We start from the raw sequence: 16,923 nt of genomic DNA on the forward strand, positions 1-16,923 counted from the left end.
TGATTGCAAATCTGTCCATTGTTGTGGTTTCTCTGATGAACTGTCCGCTAAAATTTAACTGTAGTGGATTGTAGACACCCCCCTCCCCGCCCCATGTTAGGACATACAAAGGCATTATTTTTTAAAAAGGTAAAAAGGAACATTGTAGCTATCTGCCTGACAACCCCTTCCTTTCAGAGGGCACATCTGCTGGATAACACGGAGAGGCTGGAAAGGTCATCGCGGAGACTAGAGGCTGGATACCAGATAGCAGTGGAGACCGGTAAGAATTCTGAAAGTGAGCAAATTGTCTTGCTTATGCACAGCAGTCTTCACAACACATGACATTTCAGGGAAACTTCAAAAGAGCAGCAGAGACAGCAGCCCGAGATGTGGTTTACATATTGGGGAGACAATTGGGAGCTTATTTGCGCTTATCTTTTTTCAAGTTAAAAGGCATGACATCTACTGAAAACCTTCCTGAGGTTTGAAAGTCTGCATCTGAAAGCAGACGGGATACTTTGTCTAAATTCTACATTTGTCTTAATGTGCAGTTACACGTTGTCAGTTTACCCACCCGCAATGACGGCGAGTGCACCGTGCAGCCCCACTTGTTTGTGACTTGGGTTTAGTCACATATGTAGAAATTAACATTTTAATCAGTCTAAGTGATAGGAGCTTAGAACAAAGACATAATGATACCTCGTTTACTTTGCTTGTTTTTCTCAGTGTTGGAAACAGCCCTTTTAATGATTGTGTTATAAAAGCCACACACAGAGTGTCTAACCAGGTGTGAAAATATCCACAGAACAACAAAGTTCATAGTCACGATTGTCTTACTGCCATTGGCTTATGCCATTCAAACGTTTGGGTTGAACTGACAGTAGCCATATTGCAAAGAAGACCATCCTAGTTTTTCTAAGGCTAGACTATTCAAAGTAGGCAGGTCTTTTTTGTGTGAATATTTCATGCAGTGAGTGATTTTTAAACAGCACGCATCATTAATGCCTCGGTATTCACTAGTTTCTTGTTTTTTAGCTACAGTTTTTGTTTTCTAAACTATAAGTTATAAAAAAATGTATTTTGTACATTTTGAATTGCTCTTGCCCAATATGTAAACCATAAAAATATGTGATTAACAGAATTTTGCTGAGAAAAACTAATTTAGTGTTACCAAAACACCTATCTTTGTGAGGAGTGGGCATAATGAAAGTGTTTCCAGTACTCTCTTTCCGAATGGCCAGCGTGCTTGCCCGGCTTCGTGGCTCCCCTGGATTGGCTGGCTAATGTGCTGCACTGTACAAAGCCACGTAGGGAGATAGTACATTTATTAATGATGAGGAAGCCGAAGAGGACCACCAGGCTCCCAGCTTTTACTGTGTGGGCTCCACGCTTTTTAACAGCATGGGCTGCTGCTTTCCTGAAGTTTCTGACAGGCTGACTCCCTGCCCTGGTGGGGCTTCTTTGGTTTGGGGCTCACCCTCAGAGCAGACTCTTGGGAGGAATATGAACAGTGGAGGGTGCCACAGCCTAATCCTCACTCCTGTTTCTGTGAATCCAAGTAAATCATCGCACCCTGTTCAGTCTTCATAAGATAGAAGTAAATTCAAATCTCAGAATTCGTAACATAATAGCATATTTATGTTAGTGTCTTATATGCTATAGAAACATATATAAATAAATGTATTTCATTGTGTGACCATTTCATGATACATAATTGTCTTATGAAAAGTGTGTGTGTGTGTGTGTGTGTGTATGTGAAATTTGTATATTTTACAGGAATAGAAAGGGGGTGTGCTGTTTAGGGAATTCTTGGCAGCTGCAGCGCTGTCTTTACTCAACTTCACGTTCCCTAAAGAAGGGCCTTCCTTGCCAGCTGGTCGTTCCATGCACTTGGCTCGGCTCGGGTGCGGAGCTAGTCTTGCTGCGTCTGTGACCTTGCACTTCACCATCCACACGGTGCTTTCCCAACACCGTGCACTGATCGAGAGTGGAAGACAGTGGGGGAGTTGATAGCTGCTCCTTCTCATGGCCAAGAAATAGCGTGGCGAGACCACAACAACGACAGGCTGTCCAGTTAAAAGTGTCTGCGTCACATAAAGCTTGGGAGCTTGGGTAGACGACAGGTTTAGGTTGGAGAGGAGGAACACAAATGAGAATTAGGGTGGGTGCATCCCAGCTTGCGCTTAGGCAGCTGCCGGCTTGCTGGCTCCCCTACTTGGGTGACTTGCCTGCTTTTACAACGCACTGTGGCATTGTAGCATGCCACTCGTGTTTCCTGAGTTTCTGCCAGCCCTCACTAGAGTCATGTCAACAGCTGCTGTCTTGGCCATATGGAAATTTGTATTACAGACAGTACAGTTAGAAGAACAATGCTAGAAAAGGAACAGAACAGTTTTTCAGCGAGGGTCTCATATGGCCCAGGCTGGCCTGAAACTCACCATTTAACTAAGACTAGCCTTGAACTCAGGGTCATCCTGCACGACCCTTTATTCCGTCATTTTCTTTACAAGTGAAACTGGGAATTCACAGTTAACATCCTTGCCTGTGAGCTTCTTATACACACCAGCAAAGGTTTCCACCTTGTGCTCCACGCCGTTCTGCTGTGCCGGCTGCCATCCAGCGTCACACGGATCCTCTTACCCACAATCACACGCGGGATGGCCTCAGGATGGTGTCATGTACTGCTGTCGGGGTGCGGCTTCCGGGCGCTTCTGCTTAGTTTGCCTGCGGCTTCTCAAGGTTGGCTCGGGCAGATACTCCTCTGAGCAACGAAGACTGTGCTTCCCACGGAATCTTTTCTCCAATCCACAAACTAGCCGGACTTGGATTTTCTGGAAAGATTTCAGCTGAGGAACTGGTACAAAAATTATGATAGCTCTCCGACCACCACCACCAACCTCCATTTCCTTGGTCGCAGTGATGTTGAGTTCCAGGAGCTGCGCCTTGAGATCTGAGGTCGTCTTCAGCTCGAGCATCACCTGGGAGAAGCCAGACTTGAATTCGTCTGGCTTCTGGCCACCAGACTTCACAGTCTTGGCGCTCGAGCTGAACATGGCTTCGTCCTTACGGAGTGCCAGCTTAGAAAGAGCCTGCCTCCACTTCTTAAGGGTTGCGGTTACAGCGTGTGCCACCGTACCTGAGATGTGCTACTTGAGACTGAACTCAAAGCCGTGTGCACTAAAGAAGCATTCTTACCACCTCAGGTTCCCCCCCCCCACCATCCCCCCCCCCCCCCCCCCCCGTCTCTCTTCTCCAAGTTTAAAAAATAATGTTGAAGACAAAAATCTAGGCTCTCATGCATGGTAGCCAAACACTACTACTGAGCTACATTTCTCACTTACAGGAGGAAAAACAACACTCAGTGGTTTCAGAACAATGAAATTCAGGTAGGAGAAGATGCTGGAAGCAGTTGAGTGACTGTCTAAGCAGCACCTGGGAAGGGTGCTTTCCAAGAACTGCCTTCACCTGGAGTTAATGTCATACTTGGAGTGTTTTTGAAAAAAAAAAAAAGTGAGACCATAAATAAAATATAATGGCTTTATTTAAAAAAGCATATTTTATCAATTTGAGAATGGCATTTTATCTAAAATGATAGTTTTGTATTATAAGGTCAAACAAACAAGGACAGTTTAATGATGTGATAATATTAATGTGTAGAAGTTTGATATGTTTCTTTTTTTTTCTAAATTAATTTTATTAATTTATTCATATTACATCTCGATTGTTAGCCCTTCCCCTGTTTCCTCCCATTCTTCCCTCCCTCCCACTTCTCCCCTTCTCCCCTCCCCTATGTCTGTGATTGAGGGAGACCTCCTCCCCCTATATATGCTCTTAGAATATCGAGTCTCTTCTTGGTAACTTGCTATCCTTCCTCTGAGTGCCACCAGGTCTCCCCGTCCAGGGGTCGTGGTCAGAAAAGGGGCACCAGAGTTCGTGTGAGAGTCAGATCTCACTCTCCACTCAATGGTGGAGAATATCATGTTCGTCGGCTAGGTCTTGGTAGGGGTTCGAAGCTTACTGCCTATATTCTCCTTGGCTGGTGCCTTAGTTTGAGGATGTGGCAACCTATTTGGGGCTTTTAGAAATATTTTTTTATTATTTTTATTTTATGTGTATGAATGTTTTCCCTGAATGCATGTCTGTGCACTCACCGAGTGCATACTGGGAGAGAGCACTGTATTTCCTGGAACCAGTGTTATAGAAGAGTGCTGAGAAATGAACCCGTGTCCTCTGGAAGAGAAGCCAGTGCTCATAACTGCTGAGCCATTGCTCTAGACCTCTTTAAAATACTTCTGAAATTTTACTTACCCTAGAAACTATTTCCCAGTATCCTGAATGAATTGGAGAAGATCACCTTCATTGATGCTGTCATTGATCAGCTGTGCAGCCCTGAGAACCAGGACCCACTCTGTGTGTGTTCTCATACATGTCCATGGGCACGTGACACTAGACTCTTTCTCTTCCATAAGAAGTTAGCAAGTAAAATAAGAAGCTTTCTATATAAGTGCATAGAAACAAGATAGCAATGTACAATTTTATCGTTTTAATAGGTGGCCATCAGTTAAAAAAAAAAAGTCAGCTTTAAAGATAATTGGCAAAATTTTTAACAGGAATTGTAACTTTTCTGTTCACTAACTTGCTGGTGATAATTGATAAGATCCTAAAAAAAGAACTCTGGGTAGAATAGGGCAGGCTAATTAGGGTGTGTCTTACCTTAGTCACCAGTTGCTTCCTAACAAATTATTAAATTCATCACTGGAAATTCTTGCATCACTGTTGACATTTTTAAAGTCTCTTGTTGAGCAGTCACTGAGTAGAGGGCACATGCCCATAGTGTGTGATTACTTTTTAAATGCCATTCGTACTCTGATATGCATTGAGTTCAGTACTCATCAGGCCACTTCCCTGGATCCCTTTCTATTGGAGAAAATGGACCAACCTACAAGTTAATTAAATTTGATAAAGAATGGATAAATAGGGAGAGTTTAATTTTGAAGAGCTGATGAAAACAAAAAAAACCTCAGTTCAAAGCCCTTCACGTGTGTTAAAACAAAAATAAGTGTGGTGGTACATACTTTCAATTGGATGATGGAGACAGATGAATCTATGGGGCTTGCTCATCTCCTAGCTCAGCTTATTGGCCAGCCAGTGAGAGACCTTGTCTCAAAAACAAAGTGGATGATGGTGTGAGGAATAGCATCAAAGGTTATCCTCTGGCCCACACATGCGTGTGTGTACATACACACACACACACACACACACACACACACACACACACACACACACACACACCAGCTGATGCTAGGTCATTCTAATATAGGACTTTACATCAAGAAAGAAAGTTCCTCTACACAGATGTAGCCGATAGGCAGCTCAGGCTTCTTATGGGTCTGCTAGTAAGAGGAGCAGGGGTTGTCTCTGATATGGACTCTGTTGCCTGCTTTTTGATCACTTCCCCGTGATGGAACTGCCTTGCTAGGCTGGGGAAGAGGAGGAACTCAGTCCTGACGCAACCTGACGAGCTGGCGTGGGTGCTTAGGGGGCAGGGGTTCCCCTTTTCTGAGGAATAAGCGAGGGAGACTGGGAAGAGAGGATGGAGGGACCTATGGTTGGGATATAAAGTAATTAATTAATTAACTTTTAAAAAGGAAGGCAGTTAGCCCAGTTAGCCCACACAGTCATAAGCATCTTTGGAAGTGGCCACCATGGACTAGATAAGATGCAGGCTGCATGGACCATTGGATTGATCCAGTTTGGTGTGACTTCTGAGTTCTCATCCAGAATCTCTGAAAAGAAACATGGCTCTCCTTTCTTCATCTTCTCACAGGTACGATTTCTGGCTGTAGTGATGTCCATTCTGCTGATGGTCAGGGCTTAAATACTGGGTCATCTGCCCTTTGCTCTTAAGTTGTTATTCCATAATTGCAATCAGCACGAAGTGAGGAAGACGGAGGGAAAGCTTGAGAGGGCAGAGACACAGTCCTCGTATGCAAGCAGGTTGTTTGAGACCCTTTGGTACCCCAGCCTGTCTTCTGCATGGGCACAGGCCACCTTCAAAGAACCCTGAAACTTACGGTGTTCTCAGGCTTAGGTCCTAGATCATGATGTATGCTATTTGTTGACTTTGCCTTCATCCCCCTCAATGCTCCCCAAGCCCCATGTGTCACCGCTGTTCTCTGTAGGTATCAAGACTGCCTAGGCGTAGCCTCTCATTTGATGATATGCTCTTCACTTGATCATAGCCGCAAGGCAGAGAAGTAATAGGCACTGACCTCTCTGTGAGGAACTGCACTTCTTCCAGCCCTTGCCTGAGAGGGAAGTAAGCTAACCCTCCACCCAGGCCTGTGTGCGCTAGGGACAAGCAATGTATGTGAAAAGTGACACAGTGCTCACTAAACATATGACATGGCCACGTGGCTCCCTCATTAGTCTATATCCACTGTTTCTATATCCCCATTCACTTCTTTTAGTAGACGAGAAAAGATGTTACAGAGAGGGGATGCTGTCTTTCCACACTTATAAACTAGGCACAGTAAGCCAGACCATTTGTTAGACACTGAGATAGGAATGGCTTCACATGCCTAGTTTTTTTGATTTTTCTTTCTTTCTTTATTTTTTCTTGTTGGTTTTTTGAGACAGTGTTTCTCTGTTACACAGAACCCTGGCTGTCCTAGACTCTCTTTGTAGACCAGGGCAGCCTCGAACTCACAGAGATCCATCTGTCTCTGCCTCCCAAGTGCTGGGATTAAAGGCGTGCACCACATGCCTAATTTTTTTCCAATGTGATTTTCTGTAGTTAAAACATGTCATGTTCTCACATTTATTAATTTCCTTTTTCTTATAATTTATTTTAAAATTATCCATGGAAACTGTGAGCCATGTATTAAGACTATAGTAGTGAAAAAGAGAGGCAAGGTACTTATTCTCAGGTGGTTTATAAATGAGAAGAAAGGTCAAGTGAAACAAGACACTTTAAAAATTAATAGATAAACGTAACAGGTGGTTTCACATAGTAGTCAGTCAAGGTAAGCTATTACGACTAAATGGCCGTGGCTGGGTGGTATAGGCAAAGAGTAAAGTGTGTCTGATGCAGGCTGTTGGGGGTGTGTGCAGAGAGTAGCCGTGCATGTATGCTGAGTGTTAAATAGTACAGACATGCCATCTTAAGACAGTCTGGCCACGTGCTCCAGGACGAAGGGCCAGTGAGCACAGGAACCTGTAAATATGCTGTTGAGGTGTGACAGACACGGCGCACGGGCCCAGCAGAGTGCGAGAGGTGCGGACAGTGGGGCTGTAGGGATTGAGGCCTCTGCATTTTGCTCTTGGTAACACATGGCATCTCTGAAGGGCCATCAGCAGGCGAGTGGCCTCTTCTGAGTAGTGAGGAAAAGGGACTGTCAGAGTGGAGGGACGGGCAGAGGGGAGCCGAAGAGACAGTGCAGGGGCCTACTGCAACAAGCGAGAGGTTTTTCCTTTTGTTAATTAAAATCATTGGTGGAGAAGTTTGATGACAAAGATACCACAGAAATTTTAAGTCTTTCTGAAAGTTTTTCAGAAACAAGAAGCCTGAAACTTACTGATTTAAAAATTATTATTTATCAGTGTCATACATTTATATAATGGGTTTCAGTTAACTGGCACAGATTCCTGATGATTCTTCCTTAAGAATGTCCCCAAACAAATGGGGACTTTATAATCTTCACCTAAACAGTGGCCAGTCTAGTAAGCTGGAAGTGATGGACATTTATGATAGACCTAGGCTGGAGATCAGATTATTGGTAAGATGGTGATGGACTGGTGACATGCCTGTGAGATGCAGGCTACAGTGATGTGTTGAAAGAGAAGCATTGTGGAAATCGCCCACAAGAACAGCATTGTCCCTCTCATAATCTTTGCATCTGGAAGGGTAAGAGTGTGTGTGTGTGTGTGTGTGTGTGTTTGTGTGTGTGTGTGTGTGTGTGTGTGTGTGTGTGTGTATCCTCTTGATTACTTTCCCACTGGTCTAGAGAGGATACATACATAGTGGGCTTTTACTTTCCCATGTTGAAGCAGCAGTCTTGGCATCCTCCTCGGTGTTCTTAGAAACAAGCTACTGGCTCCCTCGGGTTCACTGCTGGAGTCAGGTAGGCACCTCAGTATGCTCAGCCATGATCCGTGCCTACATTATAGTCCAATGAGACCGCTCCTTCACAGTGTCCGCATTTAGGGTTTGCTGGAACTAAACAAAGCTTCATGGACTTTCATGTGTGTGCATCTTTATTGGCAGGTAGCATGCTGAAGAGATGCTCAGTGGCTAAGAACACTGATTGCTTCTGCAGAGGACCTGATTTTGGTGCCCAGCCGATCACAGGGTGGCTTACAGTCATGCATAACTCCAGTTTTAGGGGATCTGACTTCCTCTAACCTCTATTGGTACCAGGCATATATGTGATGTACATGCCCACATGTATCTAAAATGCTCACACACCTAAAATATGCAAATTAAAAACTGGAGCAAATAACAATGACGAGCTACCACGTGCATTCCCTGTGGAATGGCCAGTGTCCCCGTACGTGTTGTTCTAACTCTGGTGGCACTACATATGGCGGCTCTCTTATTTAGAAGTTGAAAGCTTTACGCCATTTGTAGGAAAATTGTTCAGTAAGTAACCTCAGACCCTCCTCCCGCCACACATCAGAATTTCTTATATTCATCAGGAAAATGAAATGGTCGATTTTGTAAAGCTAATGTCACTCAGTGCTGCTCAGTGGAAACTTATATAAAACAAACAAACAATTTTTTCTGCCCAAGAGTTGGCTCAGTACATTTGTCATACTTCTGATTGAAGCATTCATAGGCACCCCGAATCTCCTCTCTGAAGATCACCCCCTCTGAAAAAGGGAAGCCTGCTGGGCAGTGGTGGCACATGCCTTTAATCCCAGCAGAGGCAGAGGCAAGAGGAGCTCTGTGAGTTCAAGGCCAACCTGGTCTACAGAGAGAGTTCCATGACTGCCAGGGCTACATATATAGAGAACCCCCTCCCCAAAAATAAAGGAAAAAGGGAACCTGTGGCTGCTGGCCTGGCTCATATGATGTGCTCTGCTTAGGTTTGCTCTTACAGCTGCAAATTGATAGACTTGGCTATATATGGAAACATAGAATATTTACCCGTTCTCAAAAACTGGTTTCAGATGATAGCATTTTAATGAGAATGAGGTAATTTATCTATACTACAGTTTTTAAAGGGTAACTTTCTTACCTATCTCTCCTTAAAGAGGTTTTGCAGAAGAAACAGTATTGGTGTCCACTTACTTGTTTTTAATAAAACAAAACATGCTTCATGTTCAAAACATGCCTAAGGAATTTGAGCAAATGAATTTAAGATTTAAGATGACTTTTACTTAGACCTTAGCCTTTTTATTATATATTTTAAAAATATCTTGGCTCTTATATGTACCTGAAATGCCTGTCTACAGTGCTGCTCAAACCCCTTTGGGGTCAAATGACCCTTTCACAGTGATTACCTTAAGACCATCAGAAAACACAGATAGTTACATTATGTTTCATAAAAGTAGCAAAATTACAGTTAGGAAGTAGCAATGAAAAGAATTTTATGGCGGAGGTCACCTCAACATGGTAAGGGGTCCCAGGGTAAGGAAGGCTGAGAGCCGCTTGCTGAGTGGAATCTGGTGAGAGGAAGTGAGCTCGCTGGACTGTGCCCTGTTTCTGAGGTGGCGCTCCCTCTGGACTGGAGCCGCGTGCCCACAAGCACCTTGACTCCTTACCGGTTGATTGTCCTGGGCATTTTGCAACCATGGCAACAAACCAACATCATTTCCTTTATATCCTAGTCCAAAAGCCATGGCTGAGCAGCTGGTCGATTCTCCCTAAGACTTTTGTGGGGTTTTATAGGGAAAACGGAAAGACATGAGGGCAATGCTATAACCCCCTATTTTCTTGGATTTGAATTTGCATCATTGTCACTGCTCTAATCAACCCATGTAATCTCGGTCAGCAATTTGAGCCAATTTAAGAAGCATTTGTTTAGACAAAACATTTACTGTACTTGAAGCCACTTTCCTTGTCATTTAAATATTTTTCTCCATATATACTAAAATTTTCTCCTATCTCTCCCATATATTCTCATTCTTCTTTTCTCACCCCATTCTCTCCTTCGAGCAATATTTTGAGTTGTTTACTGGTATATATATTTATAATGTAATAGTTCAATCAAAAATATAAGTCATCAAATGGGGACAAGTTGTTTCAATGGATAAAGGCACTCAGGACCACACTGGGGATCTAATTTACAATCCTAGAACCCACACCGGTAGAGGGAGGGAAGTGACTCCCACAAGTTATCTTCTGTCCCCAGTGTGCTTGCTATGGCATGTACTACCCAAAATAGTAAATGTAAAAAATGTTTTAGTAAATTATTAAATATATTGGTTATCCACAGGAAAAAATAATTGGTAAAATAAGGCACAATGATAGAAAACAACGCATGAGACTTTTTTAGTAAACATTGAGTCAGCTGATAGCAAAGCCAGCACCTCCCTCTGGATGTTCAGAATGTGGATCTTCCCCAGCCCATAATATACTTATAAGACCCTTGATAAGGCCCAGGAATTTAGAGCTAGGGGTATGTCATCTGTGGCCTTGTCCTCAGAATTGCTGTCACTTGCTAAAGGGAAGATTTGCTCTTCTGTAATGTTGGTAAGAGCACTGTAAGATGCGATGGAAAGGCGAATGGTGCCCTTCTCCTTCATCAAGACTTACGGAGACACAAGGCAGTCCTGGCTTGTCTGAGGAGAGAATAGTATACCCATACACACTGCTTCCAATTATTGGCCTCGATCTTTTGATTTAAGCACAGATTGTAGTTCAGAGAGCCATTGTCATCTGTCATGTCCAAATTATTGCAGAAATAACACATTAATACTTAATGCTATTCTATAAGGTAAGAACAGAGAATATGATTCTACAACTGGGTTGTTATTAGCCATTTGTTCTGTCCAACTATGTGTATTTTAGAGAAAATAATTTGCTATAGAAAGGAAAATAAAGCTTTGATGCCAACAGTTGTCTGTAGAGAGGTCCTCCGTCGTTACTGTGGATGGCAGAGTGCTCTCAGAACCCAGAGGACATCTCTGTTGGAATGGCATCTTTCTTCCTTAATGTGAGAAGCACTTTGCTTGCCATTATCTTGTAAGCTTTTACAAGTCTCCCCAATTGTACAGCCAGCCAAACCAAAAAAAAAAAAAAAAGTGATTTTTAAATTTGTATTAATCACTAACTTTATAATTACCAACTGCTGAAGTCTTAGGTGTCTGAGTTGGGACCTGCACAGGGAGGGATGGGAGAGGCTGTCTTGGGGCGATGCCTGGAAACAGTATTGCTAAGCTGTACCTCCGTTTACTTTGCAAGATTCGCTGGGATATTGGAGAGCTCTGTAATGGTAGGAAAGGGATGCCATTTGGACCTCTTTGGAGAACCTTCTCCTTAAGTGGTCTAAGCAAATTCATAGGATTCATTTGTAATCCATTCAAAAGCACTATTGTCATTTGTAAAGGAGTATTATCCCACAATGCCTCTCACTTTTCCAGTTAGTTTACAAGATACATATGAAGCCATCCATGTGTTTCTGTGAGCTCAGAAAAAGAATGGCACCCACAGCAGTTGGTGACAGTGCCAACTTGCTTTCAGATACGATGCAAGGGTTGGTAAGCATATGACCTTGTTTTGCAGTTCCTATATAACTTTCTTTAGGTTTTTTTTTTTTTTTTTTTTAATCAGGTTTCTTTTCCTTTGAGTCTGACTTCTAGGGTCAGAATTTTTCTTTTCAGTTGTGTTTATGTATTAACAGAATTTTCTGAGGTGGGTGCTTCAGAGTTTTCCCAGCATGGGTTGGCATTGGTGTAACACTTTGTGTATGACTTACATGGAGCGGAAAACTTGATGGGCATGAGCTTTAAAAATGGCTTTTTGTGTGTGTGCTCCACATTTGAAGCTTTCGTCTATATTTCCTGTTGGGCTACAGTGTTTTCCAACGTTGCCACAGAAGAACAAAGTTAACATTAAAAAATATTTTTTTTATTGAAGGGTACATCTTTCCAAGGAAAGCCCTTATCAAAGAGGATGTCGTGGGGGCTCACATTCATGCACAGCGCTGTGTTGCACTTTTGCGTCTTAAGATATAAATTCTAAATCCTAGCTAAATAAATACCTATTTATTTAAAGAAAGGAAGAAACCATCCTAAAGTCAGACAACGATAACAGCCTTTGGAACTTCCTCTTATTGGGTAACCAACCCTGGCGCTTCCCTCCGCACTCCCAGTTTTTTTCCTCTTCACCGTCCAGCATCCTGGCCTACAGTAGAAGCTTCCGCATCTGGATTTAGAAAACATCTTCACATGGAGCTAATTTTCCTTATTGCCACTTTCAGAGTTACTTACTGGCAACATACATACACTTAACCAGACCACAGTGGGACCTCAGCACTTGTTTAGCAGTTTGGAGCACCTAAGAAGTCTTCATGGCATTCGATAGACACTCGCTGGGCTGTGGGTCATCTCTAACACAGCAAGGAAAATGCGGCATAAGTTCATGTTATCAGCCAAGTCTGCACTTGGAAGTGAAATGGTGGGGCGACTCACCCTGCTGTAAAGGGAAAGTAGATCTGTCTTCCAGGAAGGAGCAGCCCCTGACTCTGTCTGGGGACTGAGAACACAAAGCCCATTAGGAAATTCCTGAAGCACTGTGGGGTACAAATAGCAACAACCCCCTTTTCAGCATGCATTTGTACCTCTTGTTTTGTGTTATCAACCAACAGATTAAGTGATCTGAGGTGGAGACTATTAGATCAGATTGAGTAGACTGGTTCCCAGCAGCTCTCCCCTTGGCCAACTATAAGGGTGGCTAAGTTTTAACTGGGCATCAGGAGGAAATGCCATTTTGTTCTTCTCTGTCATCAGCCTGTCTTTGGATGACTATAATGTTCAGTGTTCTGTGCAGATCTCTTGGTGATAAAGACCTGTAATTAAAACAAACAAATCTCACCCCCCCACACATACAAAAACAAACAAACAAACAAAAAAAACCAAAACAAATTGGCCTGTCCTTTCCTAAGGAGTCTGCACAGGTGTCGTGGAGACGCCAGTTTCCCTGACTGCTAGTTTGTTATCCGAAGACTCTTGCAAAGTCATCCAAGTTTTTCATGTGGGCAAGTTAAAGAAATTGACTGGAGTGACTTTGTTAATATGAAAAGGAGACTTTTAGAAAAGCCAGAACACCGTCTCTAAAAGCTCAGTGTGGAGATGGACCACATGTCTTACGCCTCGCTCACATTGCCTGCCAGCTGTGACTCTTCCCTGCTACAATGGACCCCTCATCTGTATTGCTGTGTGCACGGTACAGTGTTTCATTTTTCTTCCTACCTGGACTTCCTGTAGAATGCACACCCCATATAGTTCTTTAAATTCATACTGTTGTGAGAACAAGTAAGTCTTTCTGTTCTCTCCTTTGTTAGCTGTAAACCTTGTGGAGCAGGAGCTCTTTCGTGCCCTCTGCAAGTTGCCAGACTCTGCTCAAATTAAACACCGTAAGATTACCAGCAGGTTACAAAGGGGCAGTGTATCTCTCTTCCAACATTGTGTATAGCGTTGTCTTGATCTGAAAATGCTAACAACATCAGACAAGCTAATCGCCTCACGCCTGCCTCTTGTAAATTGGGAGTCCTATGTCTTCCACATAAGAAGTGGGGCAAGTACATGGAATATTTTGACTCGCCTTCGAGGGTAAATGTTGTGCATGTAGGAAACATGGGACTTCCTTCCATGTGCCACGTTATACCGCCCACCTTCACCTATGCTGGGACAAAGTGCAATCTGCACTAGCTTTGTACACTTAATAGCTGAGATGGGACAATTTCCTTAACCTTTCCTACTTCTTTCCTAGTATATGAAACCCCCTCACGGGTGCCCTGTGTGGAGGCTGTTGTCAGAGAAGGTAAACTGTGAACAGCCAACACAGATGCTCAGGAAATACTTACGCTTGCATTACTTTCAAAGTAGCAAACAGATTGTAGCTATCCCAGTGGCTCAACACAGTGATTTTTTTTTTCTCTTGGAAAAGTCCAATGCAGGTGTTCCAAATGAGCAGACAGCCTCCTGCGCAGTGGTTCAGACACCAAAGTTTCTCCTACCTGAAGCTATGCCCTGCCCTAGGCTGGGAAGTCCTCTACATTTGGCCAACAGCAAAGCCAAGAAAATGAAGAAGACACATGTGCTTTCAAGTTCCACATAGGCTCTGCCTGTAGCCCGTGGGCAACGGCTGCATAGGATAATGGTGCCGAGGAAGCAAGCAGATGAGGGGAGACTGTGCCCTCACCCATTAGTATGTAATAACACAGAGAGCAGATTTAGGTCGGGTTGACGTGCCCTGCCACGCTGTTAGCTCCTTGCTTACTTCACTGCATGATAAGCACTTGTTACAACCCCAGATCCTAGTAGCGCAGCCGGAAGGGTTAGAACGTAGAGCTGACAGAGCATATTGGTGGTTGGAGTTTTTCTAGCATTGGTGACAAACAAGACTTTAGTACCTGGTGTTTATACTAATGTTAATATATGCAGTAAGACATCCGATCTTGTTTCTTTTCTTTTCTACCAGGTACTTCTATTCATTCTCAAATTTATTTATATTCCTTAGATCTGTAACAAAAGATAATTCTTCTACATGCATTTATGTCTAACTGTTGACAATAGATTAAATTCTGCAAATATACATGTTCCATTTCTAAAGCATGTCTGAGGCATATTGCACATCACCACAAAGGCAACGTGAGGCATGATAGCTAAAAGTAAAATGTTATCCTTGACAAGAACCTGGAACAGAAAAAGGACATTAGTTAGACACTAAGGAAACACTAATACCATGTCCATTTTAGCTAATAAAAAATGTACCAGGAGCGAGGGAGAAATGAGGGTTGGTAAAGTGCTCATCACACAAGGAAAAAAACCTGAATCCAATATGCAGAATCCTGGTCAAAAAGCCGGGTGTGGTGGTGAGCATTCGGGATCCTCACACTAGAGAGGAAGAGATAGGCAGATCCCTGAAGCTCTCTGGCCAACGCAGCCTACTCTGAGAGTTCCTAGCCAGTAAGAAACCTGCCTTTAAAAAAAAAAGAAAGAAAGAAAAAAGAAAATGTTGGTGACATTCCTGGGGGTGCTGCTCAAAGTTCTCTCTGGCTGCCACACGGATGATAATACTCATCTACACACATGCACACACATGTGCACGCACATGCACTCACATGCGCACGTACACACTGGCTCCCTAATTGGGGCAAATGTAGCTTAGCAAGGCAAGATGTTGTGATAACAGAGGAACTCGTGTGGAATAATGTCTGCAGTTCTCTGTATCATAAGTATAATTTTTCTAAAACTGTTCTGGAGTAAAAAGTTATAAAACTAGACTCTTATCAAGTAAGTCATCTTTCTAGTTATCATTATCTGTACTGCCAGATTTCCTCTGCCTCGGACCTGATCTCTCCTTAAACTTTTTTTTTTTTTTTAATTGTCTCTGAATGGTTTGTTCTTTCCAGTAACCACAGGAACTTGCCTATGAAATGGTCTTGTCCAGAGTCTGGCATCAGTGAAAACTTGGAGCACGTTGCTTCTTCCTTCTGCCCTCCCACTCCTTCCTACATGTGTCTGCTCATCTCAAAAGGAACAATGTGAACTTTTATTTGGCTATTAGACACACCAGGCCAATAAAGTTCTCAGGACCAATTGTTAATCCTCAGAGACACGGTCCCCCTGGTGTCATCATGAAGAGGTGTAGGAGTCAACAGACCACTTAACTCATAAGATAGATCAGTGGTGGCATTCTTTTTCAATATTGAAAAACAAAGTACACTGTGTGGTAATAAGAAAATGACTCCCTATGAAGAGTGGGATTACAGATTTTTTTAACCTTCATAATTTCCTGAAATGTTAGTTTAATTTTACAGTTACAAAAAATAACTTTAATGGCCGGGGGTATAATCCAGTGGTAGAGAATTTACCTAATGTGTGCAAGGCCTGGCTTGAACAATCCTTGGCACCGCAAGCTATGCCCTCTGTACAACCTTCTTCAAAACCTAAAGAACACGCAGAAAGCAAAGAGGGAAAGAGAAGAAGAGGGAGAGGGAGGGAGAGAGAGGGCTGTAAGGAAAAAGGCTGTCCTGTGGATACACACTTGCAGAGAGCCCATTTGTCAGCGTGTTACTGTTTATTTCTCTTTGGTGAACTACATGACTCATAGTCTTGGGCTCCGTACCTGAAGATCAATGTCTCCAACTACAAGACCAGGTTGTTAAAAACCTCCTCTGTGTTGGCCCTGTTTCTTCTGAGCATTCTGCCTTTATGGTGATGGTTTGTTGGTTTCTCCAAACACAGTGTGTCCATTTCCACGGTATTTCTGTGGAGAAGCAAAGAAGCTACATAGTAGCATTGTTGGCAGTTGAGAGCTAGCATTGATCTTGGCAGGTATTAACTTTTTTGATCGATAAAGAGCTGTTATTGGCCTCAAACAAAAGCCAATGCTTGCTCATCAATTGGAGGCTTATAAAATGTCCCTCATTTCTTCTTTGCTATTGTCCTATTTATTTCAGCATCTTTTACAAAATCTTTTCTATTTCTGTTGGAACACGCCCTGCCCAGCTCAATATTTTCCTTTGGAGGTTTAAAGAAATGATTGTTGTGTCTTCATAGTTTCTTATAAAATTGTAGCTGGCTGAGATTCATGCTATTTATGACTTTTATTTAATTTTGTAGTCCAGCTATATGTGAGAAATGAAGTTATTTTAAATGTGTGGTTGGAAGGGGGATTGATGATGCTTTGTTCTTCCCTGTAAGTGCAGCAGAGATGGAGAGAAGTGTTTAGCACACACTCTTCATTGAGTAAACACCTAAACAAAAAGC

At 42.9% G+C, this 16,923-nt stretch overlaps 1 protein-coding gene and 1 pseudogene across 4 annotated transcripts in view; one reads left to right on the forward strand and one right to left on the reverse strand.

Moving 5' to 3' along the window:
* The window catches only part of Vti1a (vesicle transport through interaction with t-SNAREs 1A), a 320,246-nt gene that overhangs the window by 76,332 nt on the left and 226,991 nt on the right, over positions 1-16,923 (forward strand). For all 4 annotated transcript variants that reach the window (XM_051146794.1, XM_051146792.1, XM_051146793.1 and 1 more), the window contains one exon: positions 178-262. In XM_051146794.1, the coding sequence (XP_051002751.1) occupies positions 178-262 (85 nt within the window). The remainder of the gene's footprint in view (positions 1-177; positions 263-16,923) is intronic.
* Positions 2,469-3,042, reverse strand: LOC127190151 (40S ribosomal protein S7-like; annotated as a pseudogene).

This window comes from Acomys russatus, chromosome 5 (genome assembly GCF_903995435.1).
Source record: "Acomys russatus chromosome 5, mAcoRus1.1, whole genome shotgun sequence".
Taxonomy (NCBI): domain Eukaryota; kingdom Metazoa; phylum Chordata; class Mammalia; order Rodentia; family Muridae; genus Acomys; species Acomys russatus.